General features: G+C 52.7%; 1 protein-coding gene across 7 annotated transcripts in view; it reads right to left on the bottom strand.

Annotated features, from left to right (window-relative positions):
- Positions 1–624: 624 nt before the first annotated feature.
- Positions 625–21,044, bottom strand: part of FGD5 (FYVE, RhoGEF and PH domain containing 5) — a 121,200-nt gene continuing 100,780 nt past the window's right edge. For 4 of the 7 annotated variants that reach the window (XM_061397213.1, XM_061397216.1, XM_061397210.1 and 1 more), the window contains exons 13-21: positions 16,890–16,973; positions 15,337–15,416; positions 14,017–14,116; positions 13,582–13,782; positions 11,553–11,682; positions 10,056–10,186; positions 7,246–7,374; positions 2,749–2,903; positions 625–1,915 (exon numbers count right to left, since the gene is read on the bottom strand). In XM_061397213.1, the coding sequence (XP_061253197.1) occupies positions 1,879–1,915; positions 2,749–2,903; positions 7,246–7,374; positions 10,056–10,186; positions 11,553–11,682; positions 13,582–13,782; positions 14,017–14,116; positions 15,337–15,416; positions 16,890–16,973 (1,047 nt within the window). In that variant the 3' untranslated portion in view covers positions 625–1,878. The remainder of the gene's footprint in view (positions 1,916–2,748; positions 2,904–7,245; positions 7,375–10,055; positions 10,187–11,552; positions 11,683–13,581; positions 13,783–14,016; positions 14,117–15,336; positions 15,417–16,889; positions 16,974–21,044) is intronic. The other 3 variants (XM_061397212.1, XM_061397214.1, XM_061397215.1) reach the window with 3 other exon arrangements.

Raw genomic sequence — 21,044 nt, forward strand, 5'->3', positions numbered from 1 at the left:
GGGCCGCAGCACAGGCAGGCTGGGGAAGTGCCCACTTCCTCTCTGAAGTCCTGCTGCACTTAAAAAATATATACATATTAATTAAATATAAATTAAAATTTATTAAAAATTTTAAAATATTTATTTATTCATTGGGCTGTACTAGGTCTTAGCTGTAAAGGCAGGACCTTAGAGCTTCGTTGCAGCCTGCAGATGTGGCATTCAAACTCTTAGTTGCAACACATGGGATCTGGTTCCCTGACCTGGGATCGAACCCAGGTCCCTGGATTGAAAGCCTGGAGCCTTAGCCACTGGACCGCCAGGGAAGTCCCTTGCTGTGCTTTTTAAAGGATCAAAGAGTCTAGAAGGCCCGTCTCAATATGCCTGATGGTGAAGATGATTCCATGGGAGTTAAGTCCTCAAAAATTAACAAGAAGACCTCTCTCATCACTTAGTCTGGGTCCTCAAGATGTTTAACCAAACATTTTTAAAGAAGAACTGCAAACTAGAAAAAAAAATTCCCCTGAAAATATTTAATGTAAGCTAATTCCTGGAGATGTGCTTTTTATAAAACATTGATTAGCAACTGACTTTTTTTTTTTTAGGGAACAGGGCAACAGGAAGGTGGGGACAGACATCAGAAAATGATATGATTGCTTTTTATTTCGATGAGAGTAACAAGGAAGCCCCCCGCCACTCTGCCTTATGTAAAAACACGTCCAGCATCGTGAGCAGCAGTCATCAGCGGGAAGGGACCAAGCCCCAGGCACCCACAGAGCATCTTCAAGCCACAATTCTAGGCTCCCTCAACTGTGTGCAGAGCCACTGGCCAACACCACGAATTCAGCTTCCCATCACATCTTGTCTTCTCTCCTTTCCTCTCTTTCAAGGCTTCAGGAATACAGCAGAAGGATCACGATGTGGAAAACAAGGACAGTTCTCACAAGCACATCGCTGTCGGCCTGTGCGGGGTAAACTCAGGAAGGCACGCAATAAATTAAAGCAGACCCCGTCTCTCGGGAGGGTCTGCAGTGGCCTCCGGGGTGGGGGCCGGGTCTGCCAGCAGCCGAGTTTCCAGCACTGGTGAGGTGTCAGGACCGCCACAGGGAGGAGGCAGTTTCCTCCTTTCGGAAGCCGCGTCGGTCTGCAGGGTGAGTGCTTGCTTGGAGGAGACAGTCCTCCGCTTCTGCTCCGGGGCTGCCTGGCCCTGCGCCCTCCGAGGCCAGGGGGACCCTCCCGGTGTTACCTGCTGACGCACCACAGCCAGTGCTGGTGGCAAATTAGTCCACAGGACTCCATCTACCACTGACTTACAGAAGTCCCTTGGGGTGGGGGGGAAAATCAAACCGGAGGTTGCTGCTCAGTAAAATAAAGTGCTTTTTGTTGAGAGTAGCTGTTATTTACTGGTTGATTTTTCATTTCACCTGAGGCACCGACATCAACGACATGAAAGGCGATCATGTTTACCAGGAGTAAAAAAAAACTGTAAAAGCTTGTTTCTACTAAGAAGCCTGCAGTTCTACAACGTACTTCTCTACTGGTTTCCACGTCTTCATGTTACTAAATTTTAACACACTACTGGAAAGGGAAATAGTTTACGCTGGAGCGGGGAGGGTGGAAAACACAGAGACAGAAAAGGTCCATAAATATCCCTTAAGGGGTCCACTTGTGAAGGCGTGAGAGAGGGGATGACAGCCAAGAAGGCCAGGCCCCGCGCTGAATCCAGATACCCCTTAAGGGGTCCACTGGTGAAGGTGTGAGAGAGGGGATGACAGCCAAGAAGGCCAGGCCCCGCGCTGAATCCAGATGTGTCTGGACGGGCGGAGACACGGATTGGCTTCTGGAAGGGTCCACATATCAACCTAAGAGTGTGCTCTGAGTCCACATGCTAGGTAACTGCTATAACACACTTGCATCTTCCATGGCCTCGATCCACCTGCAACACAGAAGAGAGGAGACACTCGGTTCTGCCTGGAACTCTGGTCACGGAACCCAAGAGTGATGAGACAACGGTATCACTAATCCAAGGTGAGCGACCAGGTCCCATTCTGTGTGCTTGCCTAGCATTTAGCAAAAGGCCCAGAGTGCAGTGCACAGTTGCTGAATCAATGCACGCCTGTATGGGTGAGTCATAATACAGGTGGACCTCACTTTATCATGCTTTGCTTTCCTGTGCTCAGAGACACTGCGTTTTCTCTAAATTTGAAGGTTTGTGGAAATCCTGTGTCCAGCAAGTCTAGCAAGCAGCACCATCTTCCCAACAGTATTCGCTCACTGTGTGTCTCTGCAGCACATTTTGGCAATTCTCACCGTATTTCAGACTTCTCCATTGTTAGTCGACTTGTGGTGATCTGTGACCAGTGGTCTTTGATGTTACTACCGCAAAAAGATTATGACCTCTTAAAAGGCCCAGATGATGGTTAGTACTTTTAGCAATAAAGCATTTTCCAGTTAAGGAACGCATACTTTTGTAGACATAACACGACTGCACAGTTAACAGGCTACAGGATAAACACAACTCGTGTATGCACTGGGAAACCAAAAAGCTTGGGACTCCCTTGACTGCCACATGCGCTTCATTGCGTGGTCCGGAACCCCACCCACAGTCTATCTGAGGTCTGCCTGGGAATTTCAATCTGCTCTTCTGCTGTGGCCCAAGGGACCCTGACAGGACAGGAGGGCTGGAGAACAGAAGCCAAAGCCCAGGGTGACAGCTGGTTCCCTTCTGAGAGAGGAGAGGGGGGAGCCCAGGACTAGTTATTTGAGTACCTCTGAGCCAAACTGCTATCCTCGGCTTTGAAGCTATAAAATAGGGTTTTCTTGTGGTAAAGATGAAACGTAGGGCTGGCTTCGCTGCTGCCCTCCTCCTTGCTTGACGCAACGGTGAAGCCAAGCAGGGGCATACTCTCCAAGGCCACTGTGTCCTGCAGAGAGGCAGAGGGGAAAAGGACGTTAAACATGGCAAGACGCCCATCAGCAGCTGAGTATCCATGCTCTTCACCCCTACTTCCTGCCAGCACCAGTCACGAGGAGGGAGACTTAACATTCTGTAACAGCGTTTACAGAGTCCTGGGACTTCCACGTTATCTTGTTTAATCTTCTTGAGGGTCATGGAAGGTGTCACCACCATGCTAAGAAGAAACTGAGGCTCAGGGAAGGTAAATAATGCCCCAAGATCACACAGTGTGGAAGGGGCAGGGCCAGCACTGGAACTCATGAACCCGTAAAACTGCGCATTCCTTCCACTGATTTGGTGTGTCTGTGACTCAGATTTTCCACTGTCATTACTCCTGTTAATGTATTCTGTGCTCAGCCCGCCATGGTCTCTTTCACAGTGTTTCAATATGGAGCACTCAGGGCGTCCGTGCTTAAAATCATGGAGTTGGGCGGAAAAAGAGCGAGCTTCTTATATGTAGATAAAGAGCGTTTTATAATAAACACACCCATATTTATGCACAAATACACGTTCATACAACCATAAGATCGTACGTGAACAGAGATAAGTGGTTAAGCACATTAGAATGACTGTAGGAGAGAAGGGGGAGTTCAGTTTGTGTATAAAAGGCAATCAACTTTTTAAGACTGCTGGATCAGAAAAAACATTCGACAAAATTCAACATCCACTCATGATAAAAACCCTTAGCAAACTAGGGAATAGATGGGAACTTCTTGGGTCTTCCCGGTGGTACAGTGGATAAGAACCCATCTGCCAATGCAGGGGACATGGCTTTGATTCCTGCTTCAGGAAGATTCCACATGCCACAGAGCGGCTATGCCCATGTGCTACAACCACTGAACCTGCACGCCTACAGCCTGGGCTCTGCAACCAGAGAAGCCACGGCATCCAGCTCCCCCGCTCCCTGCAAACAGAGAAAGCCCTCGTGCACCAACGACGACGCAGTGCAGCCAGTAAACAAACAGAAGGGAACCTCCTTCATCTGACAAAGAGTATCTATAAAATACCCACCAATAACATCATACTCAATAGCGAAATACTTAATGCTTTTCCCCCAAGACTGACACGAAGCAAGAGGGCACTGCCCGTTACCAATTAAATTCAACACTGCGCTGGAGATCCTAGTCATCGCATTAAGGCAAGAAAAAGAAATAAAAGACATCAAGATCAGAAAAGAAGAAGCAAAACTACCTGTGCGTAAAAAGGACACGTTTGATTACAAACAACTATTAGAACTAATAATGAATTTAGCGATGTCACAGGATAATTAATTGTTGTCTTTTAAAAACATTTTTGTACTATCAGTGAACACTAGAAAATAAACTCCATTCAAAACTGCATCCAAAAATAAAGTACTTAGAATAAAGGTAACAGAAATGAGAGAAGTATAAGAATCTCTATACTAAAAAGTACAAAACATTAAATGCAGAATTTAAAGAACTAAATAAATGAATTATTCATGGTTGGGAGATTCAATATGGCTATGATGTCAATTCTCCCCAGATAGATATATAGATTCAATAATCCCTGTCATAATCTTAATAGTCATTTTTATTGAAATTGACACATTTATATGGAAACACAAAAGACCCAAAACAACCTTTAAAAAGAACAAAGCTGGAGGACTTACACAAGGCTTACTATAAAGTATTAAAACCACATTAAGATACTACTACGCTTTCACCAGAATGGCTAAAATTAAAGCCTGGCAATACCAAGTGTTAACAAAGGTGGAGCAAACAGAACTCCCAAATTTACCTACATCATTGCAGAGACTGTAAAATGCCACATCATTTTGGAAAACTACCCGGTAAATTCTGAAAGACCATATGTATATCGTTCTGTGATCCAGAAATTCCATTCCTAGGTATTCACCCAAGGCAAAATAAAAACCTATTTTCACACAAAAACCTGTATGCAAAAGTTTAAACTGGCTTTATTCATAATCACCTCAAATTGGAAACAACTCAAATGTCCTTCAACTGGTGAATGGATAAACAAAGAGGTATATTCACAAAATGGAATACTACTCAGCCAGAAAAGGGCGTGACCAACTGTACGCAACAATATGGATGACTTAAAAACACTGTGTTGAGTGGAAAAATCGCGCACGATTCCATTTATCTGAAGATCTAAAGGATATAACTAACATATGGTAGGAAAAAAATACAACCTAGCGTGTTGCCTCTAGGGATGGGGGTGAGGTGAGGATTTACAGGGGTATGCTTTAGTCAAAACTCAACAAACAGTATCAAGATTGGTGTACTTCCTCATATAAAAGTTGTACTTCAAAAGAAAAAAAAAGATACACAAATATTGAACTCTTAGGGAGAATCAGCTCAGTTGGTAAAGAGTCCGCCTGCAACACAGGAGACCTCGGTTTGATTACTGAGTTGGGAAGATCCCCTGGAGAAGGGATAGGCTACCCACTCCAGTATTCTTGGGCTTCCCTGGTGGCTCAGCTGGTAAAGAATCTACCTGCAATGTGGGAGACGTGGGTTCGATCTCTGGGTTGGCAAGATCCCCTGGAGAAGGGAACAGCTACCCACTCCAGTTTTCTGGCCTGGGCCGTGAACAGTAGGACAGGACTGAGCGACTTCCACTTTCACTGAGTGGCTTTCACATTCGCTTTTCAGGGGGAACTATACTTGAAAAGCATCAGAAAGCAAGATGGACAAGAGACTAACAGATACCTGATTACAGTAAAATGTTAACTGTATAATCAAAATTCCTCCAACGTTTCTTTGTTTGAAATTTTTTGTAATAATATATTAACTACATAACAAAATATTGGAAAAATGTAAAAGATTCCTATATATTTCTGACAAGCACTCTCTCCCAGGGCTGATGCTGAGTAGCAAGTTACATCAGCTTTGGGTTACCTCAGGGTACGTGATGGGGCTGCATGGCAGTAGAGACAGTGAAATCTGCCCATCCACGTTACCAAGTCTCCGTCTTTTGATGGAATTTGAAAGCTTGGCCTGTCACTGGTTTAGGCTTATTGAGCAACTATACAAGTTCCTCTCTCTGAAGAAGTGGAAGCATCCTGAAATCCATCTTTGAAAACCAACCCACACTGTCACTTCCACAACAACCGTCGCTCGGGACATAGACCGTCTGGCTTTTCCATTCTCAGACAGGATCCTCACTCTGATGGTCGGTTAACTGTCAATAGCTTTTATCCCCCAAGCGTGTTTTCCACGAGATGCTCTGTGGAGGAAGGGCCTGCTCTCAGGACAGCTGGGTGCTCTCCTCACCTCGGGGACCCACAACACACCCCTGTGCACCCCCCTCAAGCGCTGCTGTGAAGAAGTCTCACAAAGTGTCCACTCAGTTCTCCCAGAACCCAGGTCTCAGAGGCCACCCCTCCTCGGGGAGGGTGTAGTTCACACAGCACCCCTGTCCCTCAGGCCCACAAGGGGTCCCCTCTGTGTGTCTGGGATCCTGGACGGCGGGGCTGACTGCAGCCGCCACAGCTGCAGGTTCCTCGTGAGGGGAGCTTCACGCCCCCACAGGGGACATGCCTTCTGCCCGGTCGCCAGCACCCATGGTCAGGGGAGAAGGGCCCGCCCTGTGGTGATGTGCTCATCCTCGTGGGGAGAATGTGCTCACCCTCTGCAGGAGGGGAGAATGCATTGAAGGCCCGTTTTCCAAAGCGGATTTCGCCTGCGGAAACCATCAGATAGACAGCGGGGTCTGGACCTGGTAAATCTTTCTCTGTATCCCACGGGTTCAGCCCGAGCCAGGACCAGAGCGCCCCCTGCCGCGCAGCCGCGCTCACGCCTCTCTGCTGCAGAAGCAGGCTGGACCAGGACCCTCTCCCCGCTGCATTGTAGCAGATGAAAGTCTAAGATGCTGTGATACACATGAACGTCGGGCTTCTTTAGTAAAGAGCTGCCATGCACGAAGCAATACGGTTCCCTGGCCGGTGCACAGACACAGAGGACGGTATTTTCCTCAGGCTCTTGGGTTCCCGCGCGAACAACGGAAGCGGAGAGCAGACAGGCGCTCTCTCTGAGGCAGCGCCCTCGATTGCTGCCCCCCACCCACCCCGGGGACGTGCCAAGGCCTCGCGGCACCGGCCCTGCCCGCTGCACCACCTGGGCCCACAAGGGGACGGCCGGCTCCTCGGAGAGACAGACGCGTGGCCGTGCACCCGCGTGGCGCCCTCAGAGAAGACCTGCCCGCCGTGGCAGCCGAGCGGGGGCCAGACGCAGGCCCGCGGCGCGCCCGGCCCCACGCGGCCGGTGTGAGGCGACGCTTAACCCCCGGCCCCCGACAGCAGAGGAGAGAAGGCGGGACCACGCTACCTCACGGGCCGCGTAGGTGTAGAGCACTTTGCCGTTGATGACGAACCAGAGCTTCTTCCAGTGCCTCTTGCCCTTCTTACACCGGTTGAGGTAGCCGCTGATGGCGGAGCCCTCTCCGGAGGCGGCCACCTGGCGGAGGGAAGCAAGCGGGGCGGTCAAGGCTCCGGCGGGTGGACACGGTTCCGACGGGACCTAAATGACACTGAAACCGGCCGGCGGGGCATTCGTGCCGCTCTGGAGTCGGGGCGCTCGGGTGGTCTCGCGGTGCATCCGGCCCCTCAAAGGCCGCACGACGGGGCCGGGTTTGAGAGACAGGGTTGACGAAGGGACCCGAGACCCGAGAGTCGAAAAGTGCCTGCAGGAGGCTGCCCTCTGGCGGTGAGGCAGATTCCTGGTTCTCTCGTCTCAGCCCAGGACCCCAAATCACAGAACTGCAGGAATCTCTGGGTGAAACTTTCTTCCTCATAAAACTGGTTCTTATGCTTTTCAGCTTACTTTTTCCCTCACATTTAAGAGGGGATCCTTTCTTTTTTAAATTGTTTCCCTGAAAGGTTGTATGATCTCCTGCCTAATGAGTTTGTTAACACCTCTTAGTAGCATCGGGGCTTCCCTGGTGGCTCAGAGGGTAAAGCGTCTGCCTGCAATGCGGGAGGCCCGAGTTTGATGTCTGGGTTGGGAAGATCCCCTAGAGAAGAAAATGGCCACCCACTCCAGTACTCTTGTCTGGAGAATCCCACAGACGGAGGAGCCTGGCAGGCTACAGTCCACGGGGTTTGTAGTGGGACACAGACCGACTTGACTTTCTTTCAGTAGTATCAATGGTGTGGTCTTTTGAACACGCCTCTCACAGGGGCTAAGATCACAGGCCTGGAGTAAGACCCATCTCGGGTTCCAACACAGACCCTAGCAACCACTAGAGGGGTGAGGTGAGACCACTTACTTCCTGTACGTCTCAGTGTCCTGACTAGTTAAACTGGAATCAAAGGACGTCAGACAGGTACCGGTCAGATACAGTGCCTGACCCACAGTTAAGTGCTCCATAAACATTCACCTTAATACAAGAGCAAGAAGGCCAGGTTACAAAATAATGTCATCTGACTTTCTCAGTTCATAGGTGGGGAAACTGAGGCCCAGAGGAACTGGGGGCGGGGGGGGATCTACCAAAGATGAAGTTCCGACTTAGTTGAAGAGAGGCCGAGAACTCAGAGCTCTTGGCAAATGTTCTCAAGGTCAGGGAACTCCAGCGTAGGCAGAGGAAGCTACAACCAGCCAGGTGTTTTGAGAAGTACCGGGCAAGGAACCTGCCCCTCTTGGGTCCCCAGGACCCCTCTAAACTCGGACAAGCCTCCTCTCCCCACAGCTGACCTGCCGGAGCAGCTCCCAGAGTCTGCGATCTGACCCCATCTGATGCTCCCGGGACAGCACTCCAGCAGACTGTCCCCTGGGAAGCAGGTCTCACTGCTGGGGTGGGGCTCCTGGGGGCAGGGGAGAGAGCAGCAGGAGGCGGGGACACATTGCTCCTGGGGCTGCTGCGGAGCCCACGGTGTAGTCCGCATTGAGTAATAAAAAGGTGTTGCTTAGGGCAAAACCTGCCAACATGGCTTGGGCCGGGTCCACACGGCACCTGGATCACGGTGGCCTGATGCCTGAAAGCTGAGAACAGTGGTTCTCAAACTCTGTACCCATGGCACACTCAGGTTCCGTGAGTTCAGCTCCTGTTGACAGGACTGTGGGAGTGAGAGGGTGGTCTTTTCTCAATTTGTGGCAAGAGACTAGTTAATAAGTGAGGAGACAGCCATGCAGTGTAAGAAGTGTGAGATTTGTGTGGACAAGCTAATGTGAAATTATGATATCAAAGATAGATTAAGTGAAAGAAATGTATGGAAGATTCAGAGTATCATCTTTTGAGTTAAAAAAAGGATCTATGATCGTCTATCTTAATTATGTATATGCATAAACATTTCTGGAAGCATCCGTAAGAAATCTGACGGCAGTTAACTTTGAGGGGTGGGACTGAAGGAGTCTGGGGAGGGAGAGAGAGAAACTCAATTCTCATCACACATTCTTCTGTCCTTTTGAAAAAAAAAATTGTTATCACGTAAGTGTTAACTTCCACGATTTTTAAGATACAAAAGGAATCAAGCTAATGGATAGAACCATACTCACTTAAAATTTTCATCCCTAACACTTTTTGACCCTTGCCACCTGCTATTCAATAATGAATATTTAAAAATACTTGGTAACAGCTGCTCAGTCTTCTTTTGACGGCTTGTATATTCACGGGCACACATTTGTTTGTGGTTATGATTAGAATACAGTCAATAATCTGGTTCTGTCTGCAGAAAGGAATTGAGTTGGGCTAATTCTGAGGTTTCCTGGAAAGAGTCCTACAGCCTTTAGGAGGCTCGCTACCTGAGCCTGTGTGGGATCCCCAGGATGAGACAGGGATGAGGTCTGAGGGGACCAGACTCGGGAGGGCTGAGCCAGGCCAAGCGGCTTTAGACCCAAGTGCTGCAGCGCTGTGTGCATCTGGGGATGGGTCAAGGCTGGGGGGCCGACGTGTCTCCCCGCACCTCTGACAGCCACTCGGGCTCCTGTTCTCTGCCACCATCGGGGGTCTTCTCGGTCACACCCAGGAGACGGCCTAGGCTTCAGGGCGGCCTTTGTGAGCACGAGCCAGAACGCCTCCCATGAGGGATGCTCTCTAACGTGTCCTCAAGAGCCTGGTCCGGCTGGGGCAGGGGGTCTGAGGACCCAAAACCTTCTAAATCCCCCTGGCCCCCAGGAAGGCAGCCCTATACCCGCCTCACCTCGGTCAGGGCTGACGGGACTTTCCTCTGCTTCCTGAAGGCCGAGGGGTTGATGCTGTGGAAGACGGACGAGAAGGCGCTGCTCGAGAAGCGGGCGGAGGAGAGGGGGAAGCTCATGCTCAGGGGCCGCTCTGCAGCAAGACAAGCCGCGGGGGGGGAGGTGAGCGTCTGCGCCCATGGCAGGGGACACAGGCGCCTCCAAGACCTGAGCTCCCGGCCCTCCTGAGATGGCACCCGGCCACGAGGGGTGGGGTGGGGTGGGGGTTCCGTGTGACCCAAGAGAAGGGGCGCACCCCCGCCCCGCTAACAGAGCTGGAGTGGGGGCAGGCTTTCCCGATGCTGGCTATGCCTTCTTCCCCGTGTCTACAGAGGCCAGCAGTCCTCTCCACGGCCCCGGGCAGCCCTGGGGTGGAGGTGACCGAGGGGACTCTCTGGTTTCAGGCCCAAGATCCACCCTGCTCCCTCTCTGGCCGACCCTGAACACAGGCGCTCACAGGCCCTCTCAGCCACCTCGAGTTCTGCTATCCGAGGACCTTCAGCCCCTTCCCCGACCACAACGCCTCTGGTCTCCATCTCAACATCCTCATTCCAAGAGGGCCGCAGGGGACCCAGGCCTGAAAACAGGGCTGCTGGGCAGAGTGATATCAGTGCCTGCCTACTGGCCTCGTCACGGAGACGCACGGACCCAGCATGCCATGTCTCAGACACGTGTCCCAGGCATGTCACCCAGACACGTGTCCCAGACACATGGACCCAGACGCGTCACCCAGACACATGTCCCAGACACGTGACCCAGACACATGGACCCAGACACGTGACCCAGACACATGGACCCAGACACGTCACCCAGACACGTGTCTCAGACACGTCACCCAGATACATGTCCCAGACACATGGACCCAGACACATGTTCCAGACACATGGACCCAGACACGTGACCCAGAGACATGGACCCAGACACGTGACCCAGACACATGGACCCAGACACGTCACTCAGACACATGGACCCAGACACATCACCCAGACACGTGACCCAGACACATGGACCCAGACACGTGACCCAGACACATGGACCCAGACACATCACTCAGACACATGGACCCAGACACATCACCCAGACACATGTCCCAGACACATCACCCAGACACGTGTCCCAGACACATGGACCCAGACACGTGTCCTAGATACGTGGACCTAGACATGTCACACAGACACGTATCCCAGACACATGGACCCAGACACGTGTTCCAGACACATGGACCCAGACACGTGACCCAGACAAGTGTCCCAGACACATGCCCCAGACTCAGCTGCTATGGAACCCTTCCTCTGGGGGCACCTCTGGATTTTCTACAGAACCAACGGTCGGGGAGAAGGTGCTCCAGAGCAGGGTTTAAACCCTGCCTCCTCCTGGAGGGCAGCATTTTGTCCGGAGACCTCCAAGAAAGCGGCTGGGAAAGGCCGTGTGGGGAAGAAGCGGAGGGTGGTCCGCGGTACCTCTCATCATGCCTGGGGCGTCCCCGCCCCTCTTCTTCAGCTCCCCGTAGCAGCCGTCACACACCTTGGCCATGCGGTCCTTGAGGTACTTCAGAGGGTACTTGTTCCGAGAGCAGTTCCGGCAGACGATCTGGGGGAGATGGGGGGCCCGCGGGTCACAGGGTCTCACCCTCCCGGCCCAAGCAGAGGACCATGTCCGACCCCTCTGCCGACCCGCCCCCACCTCCTCGAGGGCCTCGTGCTCTGAGCAGAGTTATTATGCTCCTCTGCAGGTGCTTATCTGTTTTTCTTTTTAAAAAATTATAGAAAATTATAAAATAGTATATAAAAAATTATATTTTTTTATTTTTTAAAAATTTAATATACATTTAATGTATAATTTTTAAAAAATTATATATTTTTTATTATTTTTAAAATGATTTCTTGTCTTATGCTTGTGCCCAGTCATGTCCAAGTCTCTGCAACCCCATGGACTGTAGCTTATAATACCAAATGTCATATTTGTAGCATACGATACCTAATATCAAATACCTTATAATACCTAATATAATATTATAATACATATTATGTATTATATACCTAATATTATAATACCTATAATTGTTTATAATACCTAATGAAAGTTCTGTGTGAAAAGTGAAAGTCTCTCAGTCATGTCCGACTCTTTGCAACCCCATGGACTGCAGCCCATCAGGCTCCTCTGTCCATGGGATTTTTCAGGCAAGAATATGGGAGTGGGTTGTCATTTCCTTCTCCAGGGGATCCTCCTGACCCAGAGACTGAACCCGCATCTCCTCTGTCTCTTGCATGCAGGCGGATTCTTTATCCACTGAGCCATCGGGGAAGCCCATTAGAAGTGACATATAACATTATATTATTAATAGTTTCAGGTATACAATGCAGTGATTCAGTGTATGTAATATAGTTGGCTCTCCATGTCTGCGGGTTCTATATCCACAGATTCAACCAATGATGGATCGAAAAGATTTTTAAAAATTCTACAAAGTTTCAAAAGCAAAACGTGCTGCCAACTATTTGCATGGAATTTACACTGTATTTATAACTATTTACACAGCATTTGTAACTCAGCTGGAAAAGAATCCGCCAGCAATGTGGGAGACCTGGGTTCAATCCCTGGGTTGGGAAGATCCCCTGGAGAAGGGAGAGGCTACCCCCTCCAGTATTCCTTGCCTGGAGAATCCCATGGACAGACGAGCCTGGCAGGCTATATATAGTCCACGGGATCGCAGAAGAGTCAGATATGACTGAGCAACTTTCACTTCTTACACAGCACTTCTATTCATTAGGTATTATAAGCGATATAGAGATATCTAAAGTATGCTACAGGATGTGTGTAGGTTACATGCAAATGTTACACTGTTTTAAATAATGGACATGAGCATCCTTGGATTTTGGTATCCACGGGGATCCTAGGATCCTAGAACCAGTCTCCCGTGGATATCAAGGGAGACTGTATGGTGAAATCACCACAATGTCTAGCTAGCATCCATCACCACACATAGTTTACAAATTATTTTTCTTGTGCTAAGAACTTTAAAGATCTATTCTCTTGGCAGCTTTCACATATACAATACAGCTTTTTAAAATTAATTAATTTAGCTTTTATTTAGCTGCACTGGGTCTTGGTTACACAGGGATCTAGTTCCCTGACCAGAGACTGAATCCTGTCCCCTGCATGGGAGCATGGACTCTTAGCCAGAGGAGCACCAGGGATGTCTCTACAATACTCTGCTGACTATTATCACCAAGCCGTAAGCTTTCTGTTTTCTGATGAGCCTGCACCCTTAACCAAGACGGGATATTCTTCCTCCCGGGAGAACAACCCCATCCGCTACAATTTCCTTCGGGGAGCAGGGTGGTGGAGTGGAATGGGTCTGGGTTTGGAGCCCTGGTGGGAGGGCATGAGTAAAAGGTGAATTAACTTCACGCCCCACCCTGGGCCCGACCCGCAGCAGCCGCTGGACGCCCCCCTGGTCCCCAGCCCCGCGCGCACGTCTCCGTGCCTCACCTTGCCGCAGGCGTGGCAGTGGTGACGCCTCAGGGTGAGGGAGAAATCGCAGCCGCAGTTCATGCACATCATGACGTGCGTGACCGGTACAAGGGTCGGGGGCCTCTCCCCCAGGCTGACCCCCAGCCTCTCCCGTATCTGGAGCAACGGAGTCAGGCGGGCAGCGGGGTCAGGAGACCAGCTGGGCCGGCGCCCCCCTTCCTGTAGGGCGGTGTGTGTGTGTACAGAGGGGTGAGGTGGACTCCACTCTACACCCCACCCCCCCCACCGCACCCTCCAGGGCGCCGAGCTCAGTTAGAAATGGGCCGGAGGGGCCAGGCTCTGGGCTGCACGGGGACCGCCCTGAGCTGGGCCGCGGGGAGGACCCAGTGGTGCCCCGATGGAAGGAGGTGCTCGACCCCGCGGGTGCGCAGGGGCCCAGGGAGGCCCGCTCACCTCCACGCTGTGCTGGAAGGCGGCCAGCGCCTGGGCCTTGTAGTCCTCGGGGAGGGCCCGGCTCACGCAGCTGTGCCACTCGTCCCTCTCCGCACAGGAGCTGCAGGTACGAGCCTGATTGAACGAGGGCCATGCACCCTCTCGGGGTAGACCACGTCCCCGAAGCCCCCGCCACGCCCCACCCCACACCTGAAACCCCGGCCCGGCCACCCGCCAGACTTGCACAGTGGCATGTCCGCTTCCAAGCAGGCAGCCTCGATTGTGAGGTGTCTCTGGGCCTGGCCTGTAAACGTGGGAACATCAAACACTCTAACTCCCAGGGCGGCTGCAGGGACCAGATGACACGTGGGGGTGGAGGACTCTGCCAATGACAAAGCACTGCAGAAGCAAGGGGTCCCACCCTCTCGGAGGGGTGCGCTGGCCGGGGGCACAGAGCCAGGCACCACTTGGGGGGCAGTGGGCAGATGCTGGCAACTGTCACTATCTCATTCTCTCTGTCCTCCTCAGTTTCCCACACGCCCTCCCAGTCATTCACTCATTCAGAGCGCAGACATCCCACCTTCCCCTCCGGGCCTGGCAGGGTCTCCTGAGAGGCAATGCCCCTGAGCAGCCGCCAGGTGGAAATTCTCACGGAACCCACTAGATGTCGCTCCAACCCTGCCACCGTGCCTAGAGCAGCTCCTGGCAGAAGCCCCCTTCCTGGTTTCTGAGCCCCGAGCCCCTATCCCAGCTCCAGCTGGTCTTCTCCTGGAAAAAGGGCAGGGGGACTCTTTCTTTGCCAGAAACCAACAAAACGGGGACCCCAGGGCAGAGCCTGAGGGCCTGGGAAAAAACAGCCATCTCTGATAGAAAGGCCTCACCCCCAAAAAAGTAAAAGGGAAAATAAATCGATGAGTGTTCACCTCTGATGTTTCTCACACTCTCCAGATCTGGCAGCCTAAACACAGACTATTTTACGAGCTAAGGTGCACCATGCACTTTTCACTGGCTTTGACCTTTCTTACTGCTGCAAAGACCTAATGATTCGTAGAGTTTTACAACAAGGAGATATTGTTATATTTCAGCAATGGGATCTGGAAACCCCTGAGATTCCATGTAAAATTTTATGTGTATGCACATGTTTTCTGGGGAGAGAAGCCATGGTTTTATCAGATTCGCCACATGACTGTCCAAAACCGGACAAGAAATAACGGAACAAAAGTCATTTACCCAAAAAGGACACCAAAATAAAACTGACAACACATTCAGCGTCTGCGATTCCAAACTTTCCCACGTGCGAAATCCTGCCCCACACTCCCCCGGTCCTTCCTTTCCTCATACCTGGCAGACAGAGTCAGGCAGGACTCGGGAGTCTCGATCTTCAGGGCGTAGGGCACTTTCTCCATCACAGGGCGGCTAACCTGGAAACCAGGAGCGGCCCTCAGGATGGGCACGGGAGGGGTCCTGCCACCGCCCAACTCTGAGCCTGACCTTCCTCACTGCGAAGGGCAAACCTTTCTCACCTGGAAGATGGGGTGTGTGTGTCTGTGTGTGTGCATGTGTGTTTGTGTCTCTGTGTGCGTGTGTGCACAGTGGGAGCCCAGCTGCTGACTCTGACTCTGTGGCCACCCGCTGACCCCCAGGAAGGCATCCTTCTCGGAGCCCACTGTGCTGGACAAGCACCTGCCCAGTGGGCACCCTCCAGATGGCCTCTGTCAGACTCCTGAGCGGACGGATGCTTTGGTCCAAAAAGGGAAGACACCTCCCGGGTTAGCAAGGTCACCCTTCTCCAGGTTGGGGGCCGCAGGAGGGAGACAGCCCCCTGCAGGCCCCCTTCAGCTCTTCCTCCCTTCTAGCCCTCCGCCCTCCCAAGTGACAGCCCGCACATACCCCATTCCCCCACTTCGGTGCTTCCCTTTCTAACCCAGTCCCCACGATGGTCGGGAATTACCTTCCTAAAACTCCCGGCTCATTGAAAATCCCCATCAGCTCCAACCAGCCCCGTATCTGGGACCCTGGTCACACTGAGTGAGGTCACACCTGACCCGGTCACACCGTCCTGTCTCTCCAAGCTCACCCACGAGACTGTCCAGCTGAGCCGGCCTCTCTTAAGAAATAGCTGCCGCTTGAACAGGCATTTGCACACTCGCGTGCGTTACTCAGAGCAGCCAAAAGGTGGAGGCCACTCTAGTGTCCACGGATGGACGATGGGTACACAAAGTGTGGGCCAGCCTACACCCACGATGGAGCACTATTCGGCCTTAAAAAGGAAGGAGGTTCTGACGCTTGCGACCACGTGGACAAACCCTGAGGCTGTTATGCTAAGTGAAGTAAGCCAGTCACAGAAGGACAAGCATCGCCTAGGAGTCCACTTATATGAGGTCCCTAGAGCTGCTGAGTTCATAGGGACAAAGAGTAGAATGGTAGTTGCCAATGCCTGGGGGAGGAGAGGGGGAGAATTAAAGAGTTTAAGGGCACAGAGCTTCAGACTAGAAAGATGAAGAGAGTGCTGGGGATGGCCGGTGCAATGGTATACCGTGAATGCGCTCGATGCCGTCGAACTGTACGGTTAAAACACGGTTCCAACGGCAAACGTACATTACGGATATCTTAACCACGATCGATAAACACACGTCTGCTTGCTTCCTCTCTCCGCATTCTCCTCCCCCAATGGACCCCCTTCCTTGTCTCTCTTCCGCATTTATCCAAATATTATCCACTCCGGGCAGCCCTCCCTCATCCCACCCTCCCTGAGCTCCCGACGACAGAATCCTGGGGCAACTCACAAGCTGGGGTCCTCCTCATCTGCAGGCTGTGAGTTCCACAGGCAGGGATGTGTCTCCTCGTCCCCAGGGCCCCCGCCACCCCCAGGGCCCCTGCTCCTGGGCTCTTACCTTCATGCTGGCCACCGCCAATGCGCTCTTCAGCCGGTACTTCCCGTCCTTCTGGGGGTACGTGTACAGCAGCACGTCACTCATCTGGGGAGAGGGGACCCCGTCAGACGTGTCTTAGGCCCAGAAGGCACGTGCTGGGCATGTCCTGGAGCCTCACTGAACACAAGCATCTCGCATTCCCAGGGACCAGGGGAGCAAGGGCACTCTGGGCTGAAACAGGAGACCCCTTCTCCGCAATTTCACATGGACACAGAGGAGCAAACGCACACATGCCCACAGGAAGTCCGGGACGGGGATGTCGGTATGAGGTTTATCCAGCACCACTCCAAAGGGAAACAACCCAAACACCTATCAGCGGGTATCAGGACACGGAAACGGCGGCACGTTCACAGCTCGCAGCCACACAGCAACCAGCGGGCAGACAGAACACGCCTGACGACAGGGCTCAGCCTCCAAGACACACCAGCGAGAAGAAGCCGGACTGTGGAGTCCACGTGGCTTCACAACATGTACATGAAGCTCCAGAACAGCTCATCTGCACTGATGGAAGTAAGGGCAGCGGGTGCCTGGGGGACAGTGAGGGGAGGTGCCCTGGGGAACTTCCGTGGGGCTGGATATGCTCCGTATGTCGACCCAAGCAGGTCACATGTCAATATGCAACTGTCGACAGACACCAACATGTACACTTAACACTGATGAACTCTCTATCAAGTCAGCCTCTAACAAGCAGAGTTAAGGAAGGGAGGGAGGGAAGGGGAAGATTCTTGGGGACAGGGAGCTGGCGGGTCCTGTTCACTGCAAGTTAGATAGATAGCGTTAGTCACGGCCGACTCTCTGTGACCCCGTGAACTGTAGCTCGCCAGGCTCCTGTGTTTGCCTGGAGAATCGCGATACTGGAGTGGGTTGTCATTTCCTCCTCCAGGGGATCTTCCCCACCCAGGGATGGAACCCGCGTCTCTTGCATTGCAGGAAGATCCTTTACTGTCTGAGCCTCCAGGGAAGCCCATTCACTGATGCACCTCCAGCAACACAGCTGATGCTTAATTAAGGTTTGTTGAATGAACAACTGAAGCTTGCCACCCCAAAGCAGGGCAGACATGCAGAAACTTAAGCCACTCTGCCTTCAGAGAGAGTGTTTCTGTCTGGCTAAGTGCACAGCGTGAAGAGCCGATGGCGTCCTCCAGGTGGCGCTATGGGCCGTCCAACCCTGCTCTGCTGGAGCTGAGTGGCTCCAGACAAGCTGTCTCGCTCCCCGGGGCCTCAGCCGCCCCATCTGCCAAGTGGGGAACACCACCACCCCCACTTCACTACAAGCATCAAGGGAGAGTGGCCCCCGGGGAGGCCCCATGCGTGGGAGCCAAAGGGGATCAGGAAGACGGGGTCTGAAGAGGGGGCGGGAACTCAGGGTCCGCGCTCCTCTGCCCGCAGACAGCGTCTGCAGAGGGGGCGGGATGGGCGAGTTTTCCTGCCACTGGCTCTCCTGGTGCTTCTGGGACTGGCCTGGGCACTGAGCCGTGGTGCAGTCTCAGGCAAGCCCTTCCTCTCTCAGGGCCTCACTGTCTGAACAGAGTTGGAACAGACCAGGGTCGGCAAACTGTTTCGTAAAGGGCCAGATATTCATGTACAGATGTGACAGCTGGACCGTAAAGGCTGAGCGCTAAAGAGTTGATGCTTTCAAACTGTCTTGAGAGTCCCTTGGACTCCCAGGAGGTCAAACCAGTCCATCCTAAAGGAAACGAACACTGAATATTCATTGGAAGAAGGACTGATGCTGAAGCTGAAGCTCCAATACTTCCGCCACCTGACGCTAAGAAATGACTCATCGGGAAAGACCCTGATGCTGGGAAAGATCGAAGGCAGGAAGGAGGAGAAGGGGACGACAGAGGGTGAGATGGTTGGACGGCATCATCGACCGGACATGAGTTTGTGCAAATTCTGGGAGATAGTGAAGGACAGGGAAGCCTGGTGTGCTGCAGTCCATGGGGTCGCAAAGAGTTGGACCCAGCTGAGCAACTGAACAACAAAGAAAGTAAGTATTTCAGTCTCTGTGGGCCAGATGGTCTCTGCTTCAACTGCCTGACTCAGCCATCGTCTCCCAAAAGTAGGCACCAGAGACACTCAAGGAAGAACGAGTGAGGCTGCACTCCCAGAGACCTCCCTCCACAAAACAGGGGGCCGGCCGACCCCCGGCCCAGAGGAAGCTTCCAAGCCCTGTCCGGCTCTGTTGTTCTAACACTGACAAGAACCACTGGCCAGGCCAGGCTGAGCCCCTGGCAGGAAGGATCTCAATTAGGGCCCCACCATCACCTCAGGCAGGCGCAGAGGGGGAACCGAGCCACAGACAGGCTAGACTCCCCTCTCCCAGGTCTACAGAGTTCATCGTGGAGGAGTCAGGATCACAAGTGAATAAAGGTGCCTCCAGGGCGTGCAGGGTGGTGTGTTTGGGGGTGGCCACACCCCGCCCATCCCTAGGGAACCCACCCGTGTCACCACGGTGACCCCGCCTTTCTGCGGCTACCCCTGGAGCCACTGCTGCCATGGCAACGCCACCGGCACCCAGGGCTCTGTGAATGGTCCAGGACCACATGGCCTCCCTGCACGGCAGCGCCAGCCTGCCAGAGTGGGGGCTTCTCAGGGGAGGTGACAGGTGGTGGGGAGGATGAAGCAGAGGCAGAAGAGCCTCTGGACTTGGCTCCTCTGGTCTTTATATGGAGCCGAGTGACCAGTGAGGCCGGGCCAAGGCCCCAGGGCACAGGCCACAGAAGCTCAGCAAACCTTGGCTGGCAGCTGCGGATGAGACGCTTCCAGCCAGGCCCGCAATTCCCCTGTTCAGGACTGTGAGGCCAATCTGGAATTTAGCCCCCCAGCTGGCAGGGCCATTGGAGACCACCACACCCTGCCAGCCCTACGAGCGAAAGCGCCCATCTGCACCTGTGACTCCACCAGGCCAACAGAGGTGTTCCAGACACACCGTGTTCCTCACACCTCGACCCTTTGCTTCTGCTGTTCCTGCTCCTGAAATGTTCTTCCTTCATCCGCCTGACAAAACTCCAATCCTTCCTTCCAAGCTTAACGCGGGTACGGTTTTCCCCACGGAAAAAAATACACAAAACACTCAGCATACGGCACAGCACCCAGAGAACACTCAACAAATGCCAGCTGCCCCTGTGCCATCCACCTTCCTATTTCCCCACTCTCCTGGATCCTCTGTTTCCTTCCATATCCCCCCCGCCCATCCCTGAGATTCTGCCCAAACCACTCTCATAACTCAATCTTTACCCTGGACACTGGAGGTTGAGGGCAGAGAAAGGGACCCTTAGCTATTGGGTTCCAGCACCCAGCACACAGGAGGTGCTTCAACAGAGAGAACTCCTACCCACTGACTCGGAGCCTTTCCACTTTTACTTTGCACACGATTCTAACAAAGTGAATGGAGACTGTAATAGCAGGAACAAAAACTGACAGCGAATGGTGGAGGAGCAGAGAGAAAAATTACTTCTAGCAGAGAGGAGAACTTAACAGGCAAAACACCTCGGGGGCTCAGGACGGGGGCCACGACCTGCGTAAAGCTCAGCATCCGCTGCTGTCGTTCAGTCGCTCAGTCGTGTCTGACTGTCTGCGACCCCACGGACTGCAGCATGCCAGGCCTCCCTGTCCATCACCACCTCCCAGGGCTTGCTCACACTCATGCCTGTTGAGTCAGTGATGCCATCCCACCATCTCACCCTCTGTCGTCCCCTTGTCCTGCCCTCAATCTTTCCCATCATCAGGGTCTTCTCCAGTGAGTTGGTACTCCCCTCCAGGCCTGGACGTGCCCTGGTGTTCCAGACTGGGCTGGGACGTCATTAAGGACGTCCCTCTGTCCTGTCCTGTGCACACTGTAGACAGGGCCGGGCTCAGCTCAGAGCCCTGGCTTCCTTCGGGCCTCCGCCCCCGACCTGCTAGGAGGGCCAGCCAGGTCAACTCTCCTTTCTGGGTCTCTGGTGGCTCACATGTCAGATAAGGCAGCTGAACAGTTACCCCAAGTTTAAGACCCTCCTGGTTTTAGGAGGGGCACGTGAATAATGACATTACACGTCACAACATTCCCCTGAAATCTTTCAAGTAATACCCGAGGGAGAGGCTTAAGCCCTCAGCTTTCGGCTTTCCTGGACG

Source organism: Bos javanicus, chromosome 22 (genome assembly GCF_032452875.1).
Source record: "Bos javanicus breed banteng chromosome 22, ARS-OSU_banteng_1.0, whole genome shotgun sequence".
Taxonomy (NCBI): Eukaryota; Metazoa; Chordata; class Mammalia; order Artiodactyla; family Bovidae; genus Bos; species Bos javanicus.